General features: G+C 39.9%; 1 protein-coding gene across 1 annotated transcript in view; it reads left to right on the plus strand.

The window, feature by feature from the left end:
• sorcs2 (sortilin-related VPS10 domain containing receptor 2) overlaps positions 1–12,432 on the plus strand; it is a 298,125-nt gene that overhangs the window by 132,068 nt on the left and 153,625 nt on the right. The window contains exon 3 of the mRNA XM_062444329.1: positions 2,202–2,301. Coding sequence (XP_062300313.1) covers positions 2,202–2,301 — 100 coding nt within the window. The remainder of the gene's footprint in view (positions 1–2,201; positions 2,302–12,432) is intronic.

Here is a 12,432-nt window from a genome sequence, read left to right on the forward strand (position 1 = left end):
GTATTTGACATTCACTCTGTTATCAATAGAAACCCATTCTGTATTTTGTGACTAAAATAATATAGATAAAGCCTTTTTACCTGAACTCTACCTGCCCAGCATCCAACAGCAAAGAGACAACATTAGCAACTAGCTGGTAAAGAAAGTTGCAGATAGTAGCAACTTCTTTCAGTAGTAGGTGGAGACCAAACATGCTAAATGCAGGGTGAATATTGGGCTTACCTCCGTCGAGAAGCCAAAAACATGTCTCCAAGTGAATGCTAATGTTTGCTCGTGTCTGCTTGATGTGTCATCGGGTAATTTTCTGTCAAGATGTCTGCATTAACAACTTTAAAGTTATGTCTGACATTTTCAGTTTGTTGTGGAGTCCCTCTGAAACCAACTATCCAATTATCAATTAATGCAGCTTTAAGATTCAGCTATCAAGAAGGAAAATTTGCAATGATGTCACATACACTAAAACCCAGAGGACAAAAAGCGGAAAGAAAATATGGACACCTTTTAAATAAAGTATCTTGCATTTAAAAAAAGGTTTTAGCTGCCAAGATTTCCCCAAAAGCAATTTAAAGTAGTGATTTTCATAAATTTACTAACATGGCTTGTCACCAACAGCAGCACAGGAGGTAGTGTATTAACTATAAGTGTATACTGTTTAAGAAAACATTTAAAATACCTTACAATATTTGTAAAACAACAATACAAAAGCTATAAATCCAAACTCAAACACACACAATATTTGTTATCCTCCTGGCTCATTAGGAAGAAATCCTAGTGATCTCTGTAGTTCTTACACTTCCACCCTGATGATCCAGCCTCTCAGAGGACCTCTACACAGCAGGCCGAACAGGTCCTTACTACATCCACAAGTGGGGTTTTGAGATAAGCACTGAGCTCTGGCTGCTAACACAGCCATCAGTGTTAGATCTGTCCATGTCCTCCAAGTGAGCCCGGGTTAAACACCGCACACAGGCCGGAGAGGAAGATGAAAACACTTGCCAGCTCACCGCAGAGAAATAGCTCACCCCTGCTATGCCACTCCATTTTCTCCAGCTGTATCAGAGCACTCTGGGAGAGCAGATTGCTGAATGGCTTGGCAGGGCTTCGGATGTGTATGTGTCTCATTGTGTGTGTCTGTCAGTGGTTGATATCCCACTGCGTGAAGGAGTAAATCCTCTCATCCTTAACCAGGCCGACGTGCTAGCTCATCATTCTCTTTCATCAAGACCTCTCCTTCCAGACTCCCTCCTGTTGAACCCTCAACCTCGGGCTAAATGCTGCAGCATCTCCTTTCCTGTGTGCTTTGGACTGCATTTGAAATCAGCCCCAGAAAGTAGTGAAAAGCTGCATACTAGAAATAGTGAAAGCAGATACAGTATGTGTTACATTTGCATTATTTAATTTGGTTTCTTAATCCACCATAATCAGTATTTGCTGCCTTAATCTCCCTTGCTTGCATTATTTTGTCCTGCAGAATGTTTCCTGGTTTTAATCACGGAATTTGAGACATTAATTATCCATAAGCGGTGACCCTCTCGTCAGCCTCGCCGAGCTGGAAACCTTTGCCATTTTTCAGAACCTGTCACAAACAATCACCTTCACCCTGCTAGGTGGGTGCGACTGAGCCAGACTGCAGAAACAATCCAGCAGCTCACTATTGATCTGAGACACACAGCAGCCTGCACCTGCTCTTAAAGCTGGCAGATCTGGTGATTGGCCAGCACTTCATTGCCAGCCCGAGGCTGTTTTTGCATTGTTGTGACAATGACAGGTTGTTAAGCCACTTCTGATTTGTCACCAGGTTCAGACCGCGGACCACAAAGTGGTAATATGGTGAACAGAGTGCTGATATAATGCCTTTAGGGCAGTTTCAGAGAATAAGCAAGTTGGCCTTTCCTGTGCTTTTTGCAGATTTAATGTCCTTCTGTCAACGCAAAGGATTTTCATTGAGCTGCTGTTGTTTCTATATGCAGGATAAGAAGAGCTTGGGGAAATAAAAGTTGTAAAATGTGATGAACTATCAGCATTGTATGTGAAGCAGGTGTTTTAAAAAAATAAGGTCCTATTCTACAAATCGCTACTGTAATGTTTTTTGCCTATTGATGCTTGTGTAATTCATAGCATAGCAAAAGGAAAATGCCTACAAAGTGTTCTTATTTTCAAAGTTTCCTGACTAACTGCCGCTTATGTTGCATTTCCGTCAGGTCTACCGACTATGGCACCACCTACACCAAACTCAACCTGATGCCAGGGACTACCATTGTAGTGACCAGCTTCTACATCTGCCCAACCAACAAGAAAAAGGTAGGAGGATGTGTCAGTACTGAGCTGTAACGTTGTGTTACCATTAGGTTTGCTGAAACCTTTCCTTAAAAACTGCAAATATTTGGGGAAACTAAAAAGCTTTGCTGTAGTGTGTTGTTAAAAGTATGAGGTAGAGGACTGTATTTACACAGACAGGCTATGTAGGGATTAAAATACATCTTGTTAAATATGTGTTATTTGAAAAAGTGATCCACTGAAACTCAAAACAAACTGCTGGTTAAAATACGGTAGGACACTCCAGCATGAAGGCAAAAACTGAATTACTATCAGCCAGATTCCATTATGTAAAAACTCAGACTTTTCACATGGTGGAATACTTACACTGGGTTATTGCACAAATTCAGATTATGTTCAATGACATGTTGTGACACAATGTTTAATATCTTGCACTGATGTTTATGAATTGATTTCTTTCTACAATTTGTGCATGGCAGCTACAGTATGGTTAAGGTTGACTACAGTATGGTTAAGAATGATACTTTGCTGAGGCTGGGGTCAAGATCAATATTATGGTTTAGAAAGAGTGAACATTAACGCAATTTAGTACCCACTATTTGGGATCTTAGTAAATCAGGCCCATAGAGTACAAACCTCCCATTATGCAACACTCTGTACAGACTGGTGTCAAAAAGAATATTAGATCTTGTAAACACATAAATATCCAGCCCCTGAATATAACACAACCTACTCTTTTTTAAACAGAAAAATACATCCTTGTATATTGTAGAAAAGACGATAATTTGGAAGATGTCATTTAATTTGAAAATGTTAAAAAGCAAAAAAAATCCTTTGTGTTTTTATCTTTCACTTTTCCCAATCTTCCCTTGATATTGTTGCATCTTTTTTGGTATTGTGTATCCAACACCCCTTTGGCCACAAGCACCTCTCCTACTCACGTTACAGTAAGTCCGTCCACAGGCAGCTTCTGAACTCTGGTGAATTTAAAAAAAAGCAGGTACTAGATAAGCAGGAGCGAGAGAGCCAAGAGGTACAGTAGGTGACTTAAGCTGAGATACGTCTGAACTGCCAACTGTGGCGGCCTGTCTAATTGGCAGGCGTTATCGTCGGGGTCCAGGGTTCTTCTAATCGATGAAGAGATAGAGGGAGATAAGATGGACTCACTTTTCTCACTTTCTGCTCCAGTCGTCTCTCCAAATGTCTGGGCACGGTCTGCCATCTCATCTTCTTCACTCACACACAGAGAATAGTAGAGAGCCAGACAGCATGAGAGCATTAATTGCATGGGGAACGGTCATCTTAATTTCCCTTAGGGACAGAAAGAGAGACAGCTAGAGAGAAGGAGGGGAGAGTGAATGAGTGTGCTGTGACAGTTAGACGTTTGGTAATATGAGCTGGGGATCAAGCTGCTGCTTAAACACCTCCGGGCTTGGCAGTAGAGGAAGCTCGGGTTCAGTGCTGCTTGTTGGGATGGGTGTGTGTGTAGGTGCCTGAGTTTGCTGTGATGGGGATGGGTGCATCCACTCACACGTGCGTGCACTGTAATCAATACTACTAATCACATCAGAAAACGGCAGACGAGTGGTCCTGGTTCTGCGAGGGGATTACACATAGAGTGAAAGGATCACACAGAGAAGGTGTGAGAGGCCTCGAGTAATCAATAGGACTTGAGGCAATTAAATAGAGAGGTGAGTCTTCAGACAGAGACAATGTCACCCTCTCTCTGTCTCTCTGATGTTTCATTGAGAGCTCCATTAGAGATACGCTCAAGACCTTTTGCAGGAAAGGGCTCCCAAGGACCCTTGACACACTTCAACACCAATAGAGCCGTAAATAAACTTTGAGACCCGAGGCACAGTGCACTCTCCCTCAGCAATTTTCTTTAACAGTCGTCTCCTGAGGGCTGTCGGCCGGGCAAGTGTTTGTGTACAAGTCCATTTTCTTGTGGCTGAGTGCCCAGTGTGTGGTTTAGATGAAGGTTCAAGTGTATGCCCAAAGTCATTATAGATTCAGAAGCTTGTTTTCTAATGGTGCTTATCTGTCGGGTCATCATGGGAACAGAGGCAGAGGGTCTCTCTGTTGTACGTCTTTTGCTCCTCTCTGAGAAAGTTGTTGTCCTGCTGGTTAGCTGACCACACCAAGTCCCAACAAGTCCTCCTAATGAAATGACAAAATGTGGTCCATGCACTCTAGAATTTCAAAATGAGATCCTGCACACTGCCAACACTTATGATACATTTATTAATGTTGGTTTAAAGAAACGATATTTACTTGGAAATAAAACATTTTTTGTCATTGTGGGAGAATAGTCCCACAGTAGAGGCGCTCCAGGCATGAGCTCCACTTAATGGTGAGAGAAAATGCCATCATTAGCAGTTATGTACATTATGTTACTTCCTGGTTAAAAGCTTACAGAAAGACAAGGACAGGCAACAACATCATCGTGCAGAATCTCTGTATTTATTCAAGTGGTTGCTGAGCTATAAGAACCATAGAAACGGTGTTTATATGAGCTCACTCTTGTACTGAACTGAGTAGATTTGTTTTGGTTAGTCATATGTCTGATCTAACTTACCAGTGAACTGGAGCAGCACCATAACATCACAGCATTATGACCAATTGTTGAGGCAATCATTCACAGGTATGTGTACTGATCAAAATCAATTACATAGTCCTCGAATACACATTTTTGATCTAAACTGAATAAAATTCCTCAATATTTTCTTATATAATGAGATGGATGCTTTCTTGGGTAACTTGGCATTGTACCCAGACTGTCCATCTTGTTCATTGGGTATGATAACCTTGACTTTTGCCTCTTTGTAGCAATGCATGTAGAAGCATCTAATAAAGGATGAGTAGAAAACAAGTAGGGCAATACAGTATGTTTGTGTGGAATCGCCAAACAAATTAAAACATCCCAGTGGACTCCAGTGTATTCTGAAGTTGAAGATGTTTTGCGGTCCATTAACAGCTTATCCAAGTCTTCTCCCCATTGAGACGACATGCCTCATGATAATAGAGCACACATTTAGATACATGCGCTCTGAAATTCTTTCTTGCAATTACTGAACACTGCAACACCACTTACCTTTGGCTTACAACACGGCCATAACATGACCACTGTAGTCATTTTCTAAGCAGCAGGATATCACCTGGAGTTGCCATCAAGATCCGAAGGCAAACCACCTTCTGAGTTGGTGCCCTCAATTATGTCTTCGGCCACATTTAAATGAAATACAAAGTGTTTTTATATATATATACACACAGTATGCGATCCTGTTGCATCACGATCAGCAACAGTAAGATGTATTCTATTTATTGGTCATAACTCAGCTTTTCTTTCCTTTATTGATACATTATGTCTGAGAGGACACAGAGCATGGAAGAAACAGGAAATCAGCAACGTTCCAGTGAAATTAAAAAGTGAAATATCACTGTATTTACTTAATAAGTGACATCACTAAAAATATTGCTGTAAGCAGAGAGATACATAAGGCACAAGTGATAGTATCTGTCTTGAGGGTGGGAGAGTTTAAACATTTCTTTATACATAGAGCAAAGGGCTCAGAAGTAGAGATAAGGACTTAACGAACCAGCTTAAGGCATCTTCCTATGAAAATGCTTCAAATCTTTATCTTTTGAAGTTCTGGGGAAATATTTAAGTTAAAAGATCAGCAAGGGGGATTTTTTTAGAATAGGAATAGGATGAAGAATGACTAATGAAGCCTACTTTATTGAAATTTCTCCTATACTCTCACAGTCCCAGAGGTTATGGTTTGAGCAGCTTCATTAAGTCTATCATTGAGCAAAGAGAAGAACAATACTTTATAGATAAATGGACTGAGACAAGACTTGCAAAGACCTTTCACCTTCCTTATGGGTTTGTTCCATTTTGCAAAGTGTGAGTGCTGGTTTCTTCGGGTGTTTTCTTACTTGCAGTTGTGGTTTGGAGCCATTTGTTAGTTTTTATGAAAACTCTGAAATCAGACCAAAACCCATTGAATAAAATGTTTTTTGGTATGTTTCTGAAACCGCTTCACATTCTGGTTTAAACACAAATCTGGAAAAAGCCCTATTTTGATACAGCTTTGTATAATAAACTACATTTACTGTGTGAAATATAACTGAAGTGATGCACATGTGCTACAAAGCAACTACTCCCTGGACTGCGGCAAAACCATATAGTTTTGAAAATGTCTTTAGTCACCTACTGAGACAGAAAATAAGGAAGACAGAAAAGAACAAAGACGCGAAAGAACAAAGTGAGAAGAAAAAGACGGTGAGATGAGTAAACACAGACATGAGTAAAAAGGTTTTTAAAAAAAAAGAACAATGGGGAAAAAGAGTAATAGACTGAATGATACTGCAGATTTACTGTCAGCACTTCAGTGATTGGCAGTTCAAAGAGCTTCAAAGAGGGAGGCAAGATATTCAGATGTGGTCACGTTATGTTCAGATATCCCTGTGATGAAGAACAATTTCAGTCATTTCTGATAGACTACCTATTCTTTCCTGTGATTGACAATGAAATAGCTGTCTTCTTGTCTCTCCACGATCTCTCTCCAACTGTCAGCTGTGTCCCCTGCTTTCCATACGAAAAAAACACTATAATGGGGACCAGATAATTTTCTCCGAAGCTAATTTGCCTTCTTTGTCCAGTGTTATCACAGAGGAGAGGGCCTCAAAGTAATAATGAACAAAATGACTGTAAAAGCAGTTCAACAGCAATAGAAGCCACTCCGCTAATGGAAAATGACCTAAAGTGGTAAATGGGAATGAATGAGCCGAGAAGAGAAAACTGTTACTGTAACATTCTCCCTCTGTGAATCATTGTGGTTGATACCAGCAGAGAAAAACACATGCAACAACTACCTCATAATCAGAGGTACGGTAGCTTTACCTTCATCTCAAAATCATCTCTCCTGGAGAGATTATACACCTTTGAGACTCAACCACATACATGTATGTCCAGAATGTTGTGCTGCTCTCTTCATTGGCCTATCAAAAGCATTTGTTACCGTTGATCAACTACTAGCCTACTTTAATAAACTACAGTCTATAGGGTTAGATTAAGCCATGTTTAATTGGTTCCACTCTTACCTCCCAGAGAGAACTAACTGTTGTTACTGATGGCTCTCAGTCAACCCTCTTATCATCAGGAATGGGTTGACACAGGGCTCAATCCTTGGTCCACTGCTGTTTAAATTGTACATAAATGACATAATTCTCTAATCAATACTTCAATGTTAATTTTTTTGCAGATGATGCAATTTTATATGCCCCCAGGCTCCACCTCAGCCCAGGTCCTGACTTGTCCTTAGTCTGCCTTTGATGCTCCCTAAATATCACTCCTTAATCACAGACTAGTTTTAAATGCTGAAAAGACCAAGTACACAGTATTCTCCATCTCCACCCATGACTCTGACTGTCCTGACGTTAAACATTTAAATGGCACCCATATTACTGAGTCACACAGATACTTGAGAGCAGACTATCATTCAAGATTCACAATTGATATTTAACATTTGACTCAAACATTTAAAAACTAGATTTCCTTTATACTATCAAAAGATGTATGTCTTCTTCTAACTGTAAGACTATTATGCAGTCAACCTCAATGTCTGTCCTTGACTATGGAGATAATAAGTTATGCTGCCCCTTCAACACTTCAGCAGTCAAACCCTGTGTATTACAGTACATTATATTATAACAAATGTTGTACTCAACATTGTTCTCAGCTGCTCTACTGTTGCAGCTTCTTACCTAAATGACCTCACATTTCTTCTCTCATTTAAATCCGGTCACTACTTAATCTTAGATGTCCCTCCGGTACACACTAATATTGGCAGAACTGGTTTCAGGTATAATGCACCTTTTTAAATGCAATGAACTGCAAACTGCCCCCAAACTTGAGTCTTACATTCCAATTGGAAATTTGAAAGCTTTATTTATCTTATGTTTTTATGACTCGTACAACTGTTTTTATTAATTATTTGTTTATTTTATAGCTGTGTTGTTTATATGAATGCTCCTTTGTTCTCAGGTCTCTTTTGGAAAGGAGATCTTAATCTTTATGAGAGTGCCTGATTAAATAAAGATTAAATAATGCAGAGCGTAGGAGGAAGAATATTAGCTGTTAACCAAGATGTAAATGACTACATTGAAATCTAAACCATCACAATATAAATAACCTGATATTTGAGGTTTTGTGCCAAAGTACAGGTACGATTTCAATAATTCACAAAAAACGTATTTATTACAGTGACAGGTGCAGTTAGTTCCATCAGTACAGTACAGTAGCAATACTGTATGTTTGAAGTTATTTAGAAACAGTGTTGGGTTTTACCACCATAGAGCACTGAGAAGTTTCAACCATTTCATGAATCACTCGTCTGTAAAATGTCCCACTCAGTAAATACCTTGGTTTCATGGTTTATTCAAATAAAAAAAAAATTGGCCAATATATCGTTAGATTTTTCAAATTCTCAAATGTTGATATTGAGCTAAAAAATTCCGCATTGGTCGGGCTATACTTTTGACCCTTGCCGATACCGAAATGTCAAGTATCATAGTTGTCATTGTATTTGGGGTTAAAGTTCAATTGCCCTGAACTTCAGCCACAAAAACCTGGCAGAAAATCAGGCACTTTCCGTCAAATATAATAGTCTTGCTTTGTACAATCTCTCAGTGGTGGGTTTGGTATGAAAGCAAGACCACATAGAATAATATGTCACTGTCATTGTTGGACAATTCATTTAGTACAAGCTGTCACTTATCATTTTTTCGAACCAGGCTTTCAAAAAGTCCTCTTTCAGCTTGAAGTCTTTTTTTCATCCATGCTACTCTCTCTATTTCAGGGCCATTTCAGAACTGCTGACACTTAAGATATGACAGCCGTGATGTGTCCACCCTGACTGCTTTCTGTGTGATTAATCTTCAATAATTCAGGAGGTTTACTACTTTGGTGGAGCACTTTGCTCTCGGCCACTGGGGGTTTAACCAAGTGTTTGCCCATTTTCTTTCTTTTTTTTGAGAAACTGGCTGTGTGAAAACACTTGGAAATAGAAAGTTAAGCCAGTCTCTTGTGTATATAACTATACTAACGTTGCTATCCGAGACGGGTGAAGTTGAGCTGTGAGGCAAAAATTATAGGGTTTCCTTCCTCTCAAAACAAAAATATAAGACATGTAAAATGACCTTTCGACACAGCTTGACACAGAAAAGCATGTGTTCCAGGGCTGAATGCTATGTTGGCTAAGCCACAGTGTAGCCACATGAGAACCAACCATTCCCCTGTTGTTTCCTTTTCCTCATTCCTCCCTCTATTCCTGCAGCAATGCCATCTGTACCATAGAGAAGCAGTCATTCCTTTATCCCCTGCCCAGACACTGATCTGGGACCTGCCACAGGCTGATAAGGAGACAGGAGTGCATGGTACATCCATGAACTGAGGACCGTCTAAAGCGAGGTTAGACCACAGTAGCTAGCACTAATACTTGCTGAAGGGATATCGACTTTGGGTTCCACTACAGAGATTCGGTCCGCCCACACAGTCATATGGAAACAGTGTTCTACTTCTGAGTCGACACGCTCCATTTGAAGCATCGAGAAAACAGGTGCAGAGGTCTGAGGCTCAGTCAGTGTGAGGATTTTGAATTAGAAACAACAGAATATAGACCATCACAAGCCATAAAGAAAGGTTCAATATTAGATATTAATATTACTAAGACGCATACATGAAACAATGCACAAATGCCACACAGTTCATGCAGTTTCTCTAGGAGTTTTATCCTCAAAGTTCAACTAGACATCAGTTACAGTGCGAGGTCATGGTGGAGCTACATTTTCTTTATGTTATGACAGCAGTTGCTACACACACTATGTCCCTTCCTAAGCTTATCAGTGCTCCCTGTATCATCAGGATACAAAAGAATGCACAAAGAATAGCAGACAATGGTTTAGATATTCTTAGTGACCGGGGCTTAACAATAAAGAGGTATTAGGAATAGAACATCCATGATAAAACACCTTTAAGTCAGGAGAATATGATATTTTGTTGACATCTCATTTCTGAAACATGTCTGGATAAGAATAAATGTTTGGATGATGCATAATGACAGAGGCGCCAGGGCAGTTAACTAATAAGTGGACTCCATCATGAAATAACAACCAAAACATGATGTTTTACAGAGTAAGTAAACAATGTTACTTTCATTAACACAAGGTACTTTAAAAGTTTGCTTTTTGCATTTTTATTATTAACACAAACACACAAATATATTTATGATATTGAAAATTATAGTCAAAAGAACTTTTTAATTTGACTGGGTCTTGAGTGCACAGACTCACTAAGATGTTACATTGTTGTAGAAGCAAATGTTAAATAGTAGCAGTCCATTAAATTACCATAAACTAACCAACACACAAAAACCTGAGGTACTTAGAGCTGCATTGATTGGCTTTGTTTAATTCAAAATTGATTGAATGAATGTGTCAGCAAACAGTGGTGCACGTCAAGCACACATGGAGTAACATCAGCATTTAAACAACATAAAAGTCCTGTCTCTTGATGAAAGCAAGTCCACGAGTTTGTGCTGTTTTGGTGCTTTCAGATTCTCAGATTTCCCCTAAAAGCACATCCTAGGATGTACAAAAAACAGTGCAGAACGATAAATAAAATAAATAGTAATACCAGAATAAAATAGGTGAATGTAAATTAAAATGGCCAGAGACGTCAACTTCATCAACTCCTGAAGAAAGCTAGCAATTCACCAGCTAGTTGCTAACTTTCTCTTTCCGCTGTTTGGTGCTGGGAAGCTATTGTACAAAGTTGCAGGTCTTTCAAAACAAATGTTTGGGTTGAATTATGTGAAAAACTGTTTGCAGACCTGAAGGAAACTGCAGAGGCGGGTAATAATTCAAATAACAATTTACATTCCAGCATTATAAGCACTGATTCATAATTAGCAAAAACACTTAAGCTGCCATGTACAGTCTGCTATGTCTGGAAGGGTATTTGGAGGTGATAGGGTACAACCACTTTGTACTTTCACAGTGATTGAAAGGAAGTGGTGGGGGGTCGGGTCAATGCTTACTTTTGCCCCAAGGCCCCTTAATTCAGCCCTACTGCTATCTCTACATGGACAGGACAGACATTCACCTTGACTGTGCTCATCATGTTCTCCAAACTTTACACTTTCATTGTCTTCTACTCTTGTCTACTCTGTCTCTGTCAAAGCATATTCCATCCACAATACCACCAGCACAGGTCCCTGCAGAGCGTGATCATTAATCATTACTGCCTCGGCCTATTCAGATTATAGCATAACATTAGCTGTGATCATCTTTGACCTAGCATTATCTGCTGTTGACCCATATGCTTACCTCCCGCTGGGCTCTTGTGTTTGTCGTCATGTGCCTTTGTGGAGACCCGCAGGGATCAGCACTGCTGCTCTCAGCTCTCCACACGCCGGGCCTAAATGGATTGACCTGACCTGGATACGCCGTTCGGATCAATAAGCAGCAAGCCAGAGTCATTGACTCTTGCTGCTATCTGCTGTCTCACCCTGGAGGGAGAGCGGGCGCTGGACTATCTGTCATGCAGCTTTTTGCAGAGATGTAAACGCTGCCCGGTGCTTGTCTTTGAATTTTAGAGCTGTATGTGTTTGCTGCAGTCTGGAATTTAATGGGGCTTGGTTAATATTTCAATGCGGCTGAGCCCGAAGAGAATATAAGAGCAGAGAAGACATCAGAAAGAGCAGCAAAAGGAAGACAAAACAGGAGGAGGAGAGCATGAGTTCAGTGTTTTTCAGCTTTTTATGTCTCACAATGAAATTTATGAATTCATTTGTCATCAAAGATCATTTTAATCAGCGTTTATATGCCACGCAGAGGCGGCCACTGCCATTGAAAAGACATATCTGCTTTGACGTAGCACTTTAACTGGCCTAGTTGTTTAAACGGGGGAGTCTAAAAATAAACGACTGTCGCTAATCCCTTTATAATGCCCCACCCTGATTAAAGTGAGCCGAGTTTAGCTGCACAAGATTCAATTTTTCAGTAGCTCTTTGTTTAGTGAATGGTCACATAATAGCTGAGAGATGATTTTTTAATATAGAGCCAATATAGGACCATTTATGGTGAGATGTG

This window comes from Scomber scombrus, chromosome 23 (genome assembly GCF_963691925.1).
Source record: "Scomber scombrus chromosome 23, fScoSco1.1, whole genome shotgun sequence".
In the NCBI taxonomy this organism is placed as follows: domain Eukaryota; kingdom Metazoa; phylum Chordata; class Actinopteri; order Scombriformes; family Scombridae; genus Scomber; species Scomber scombrus.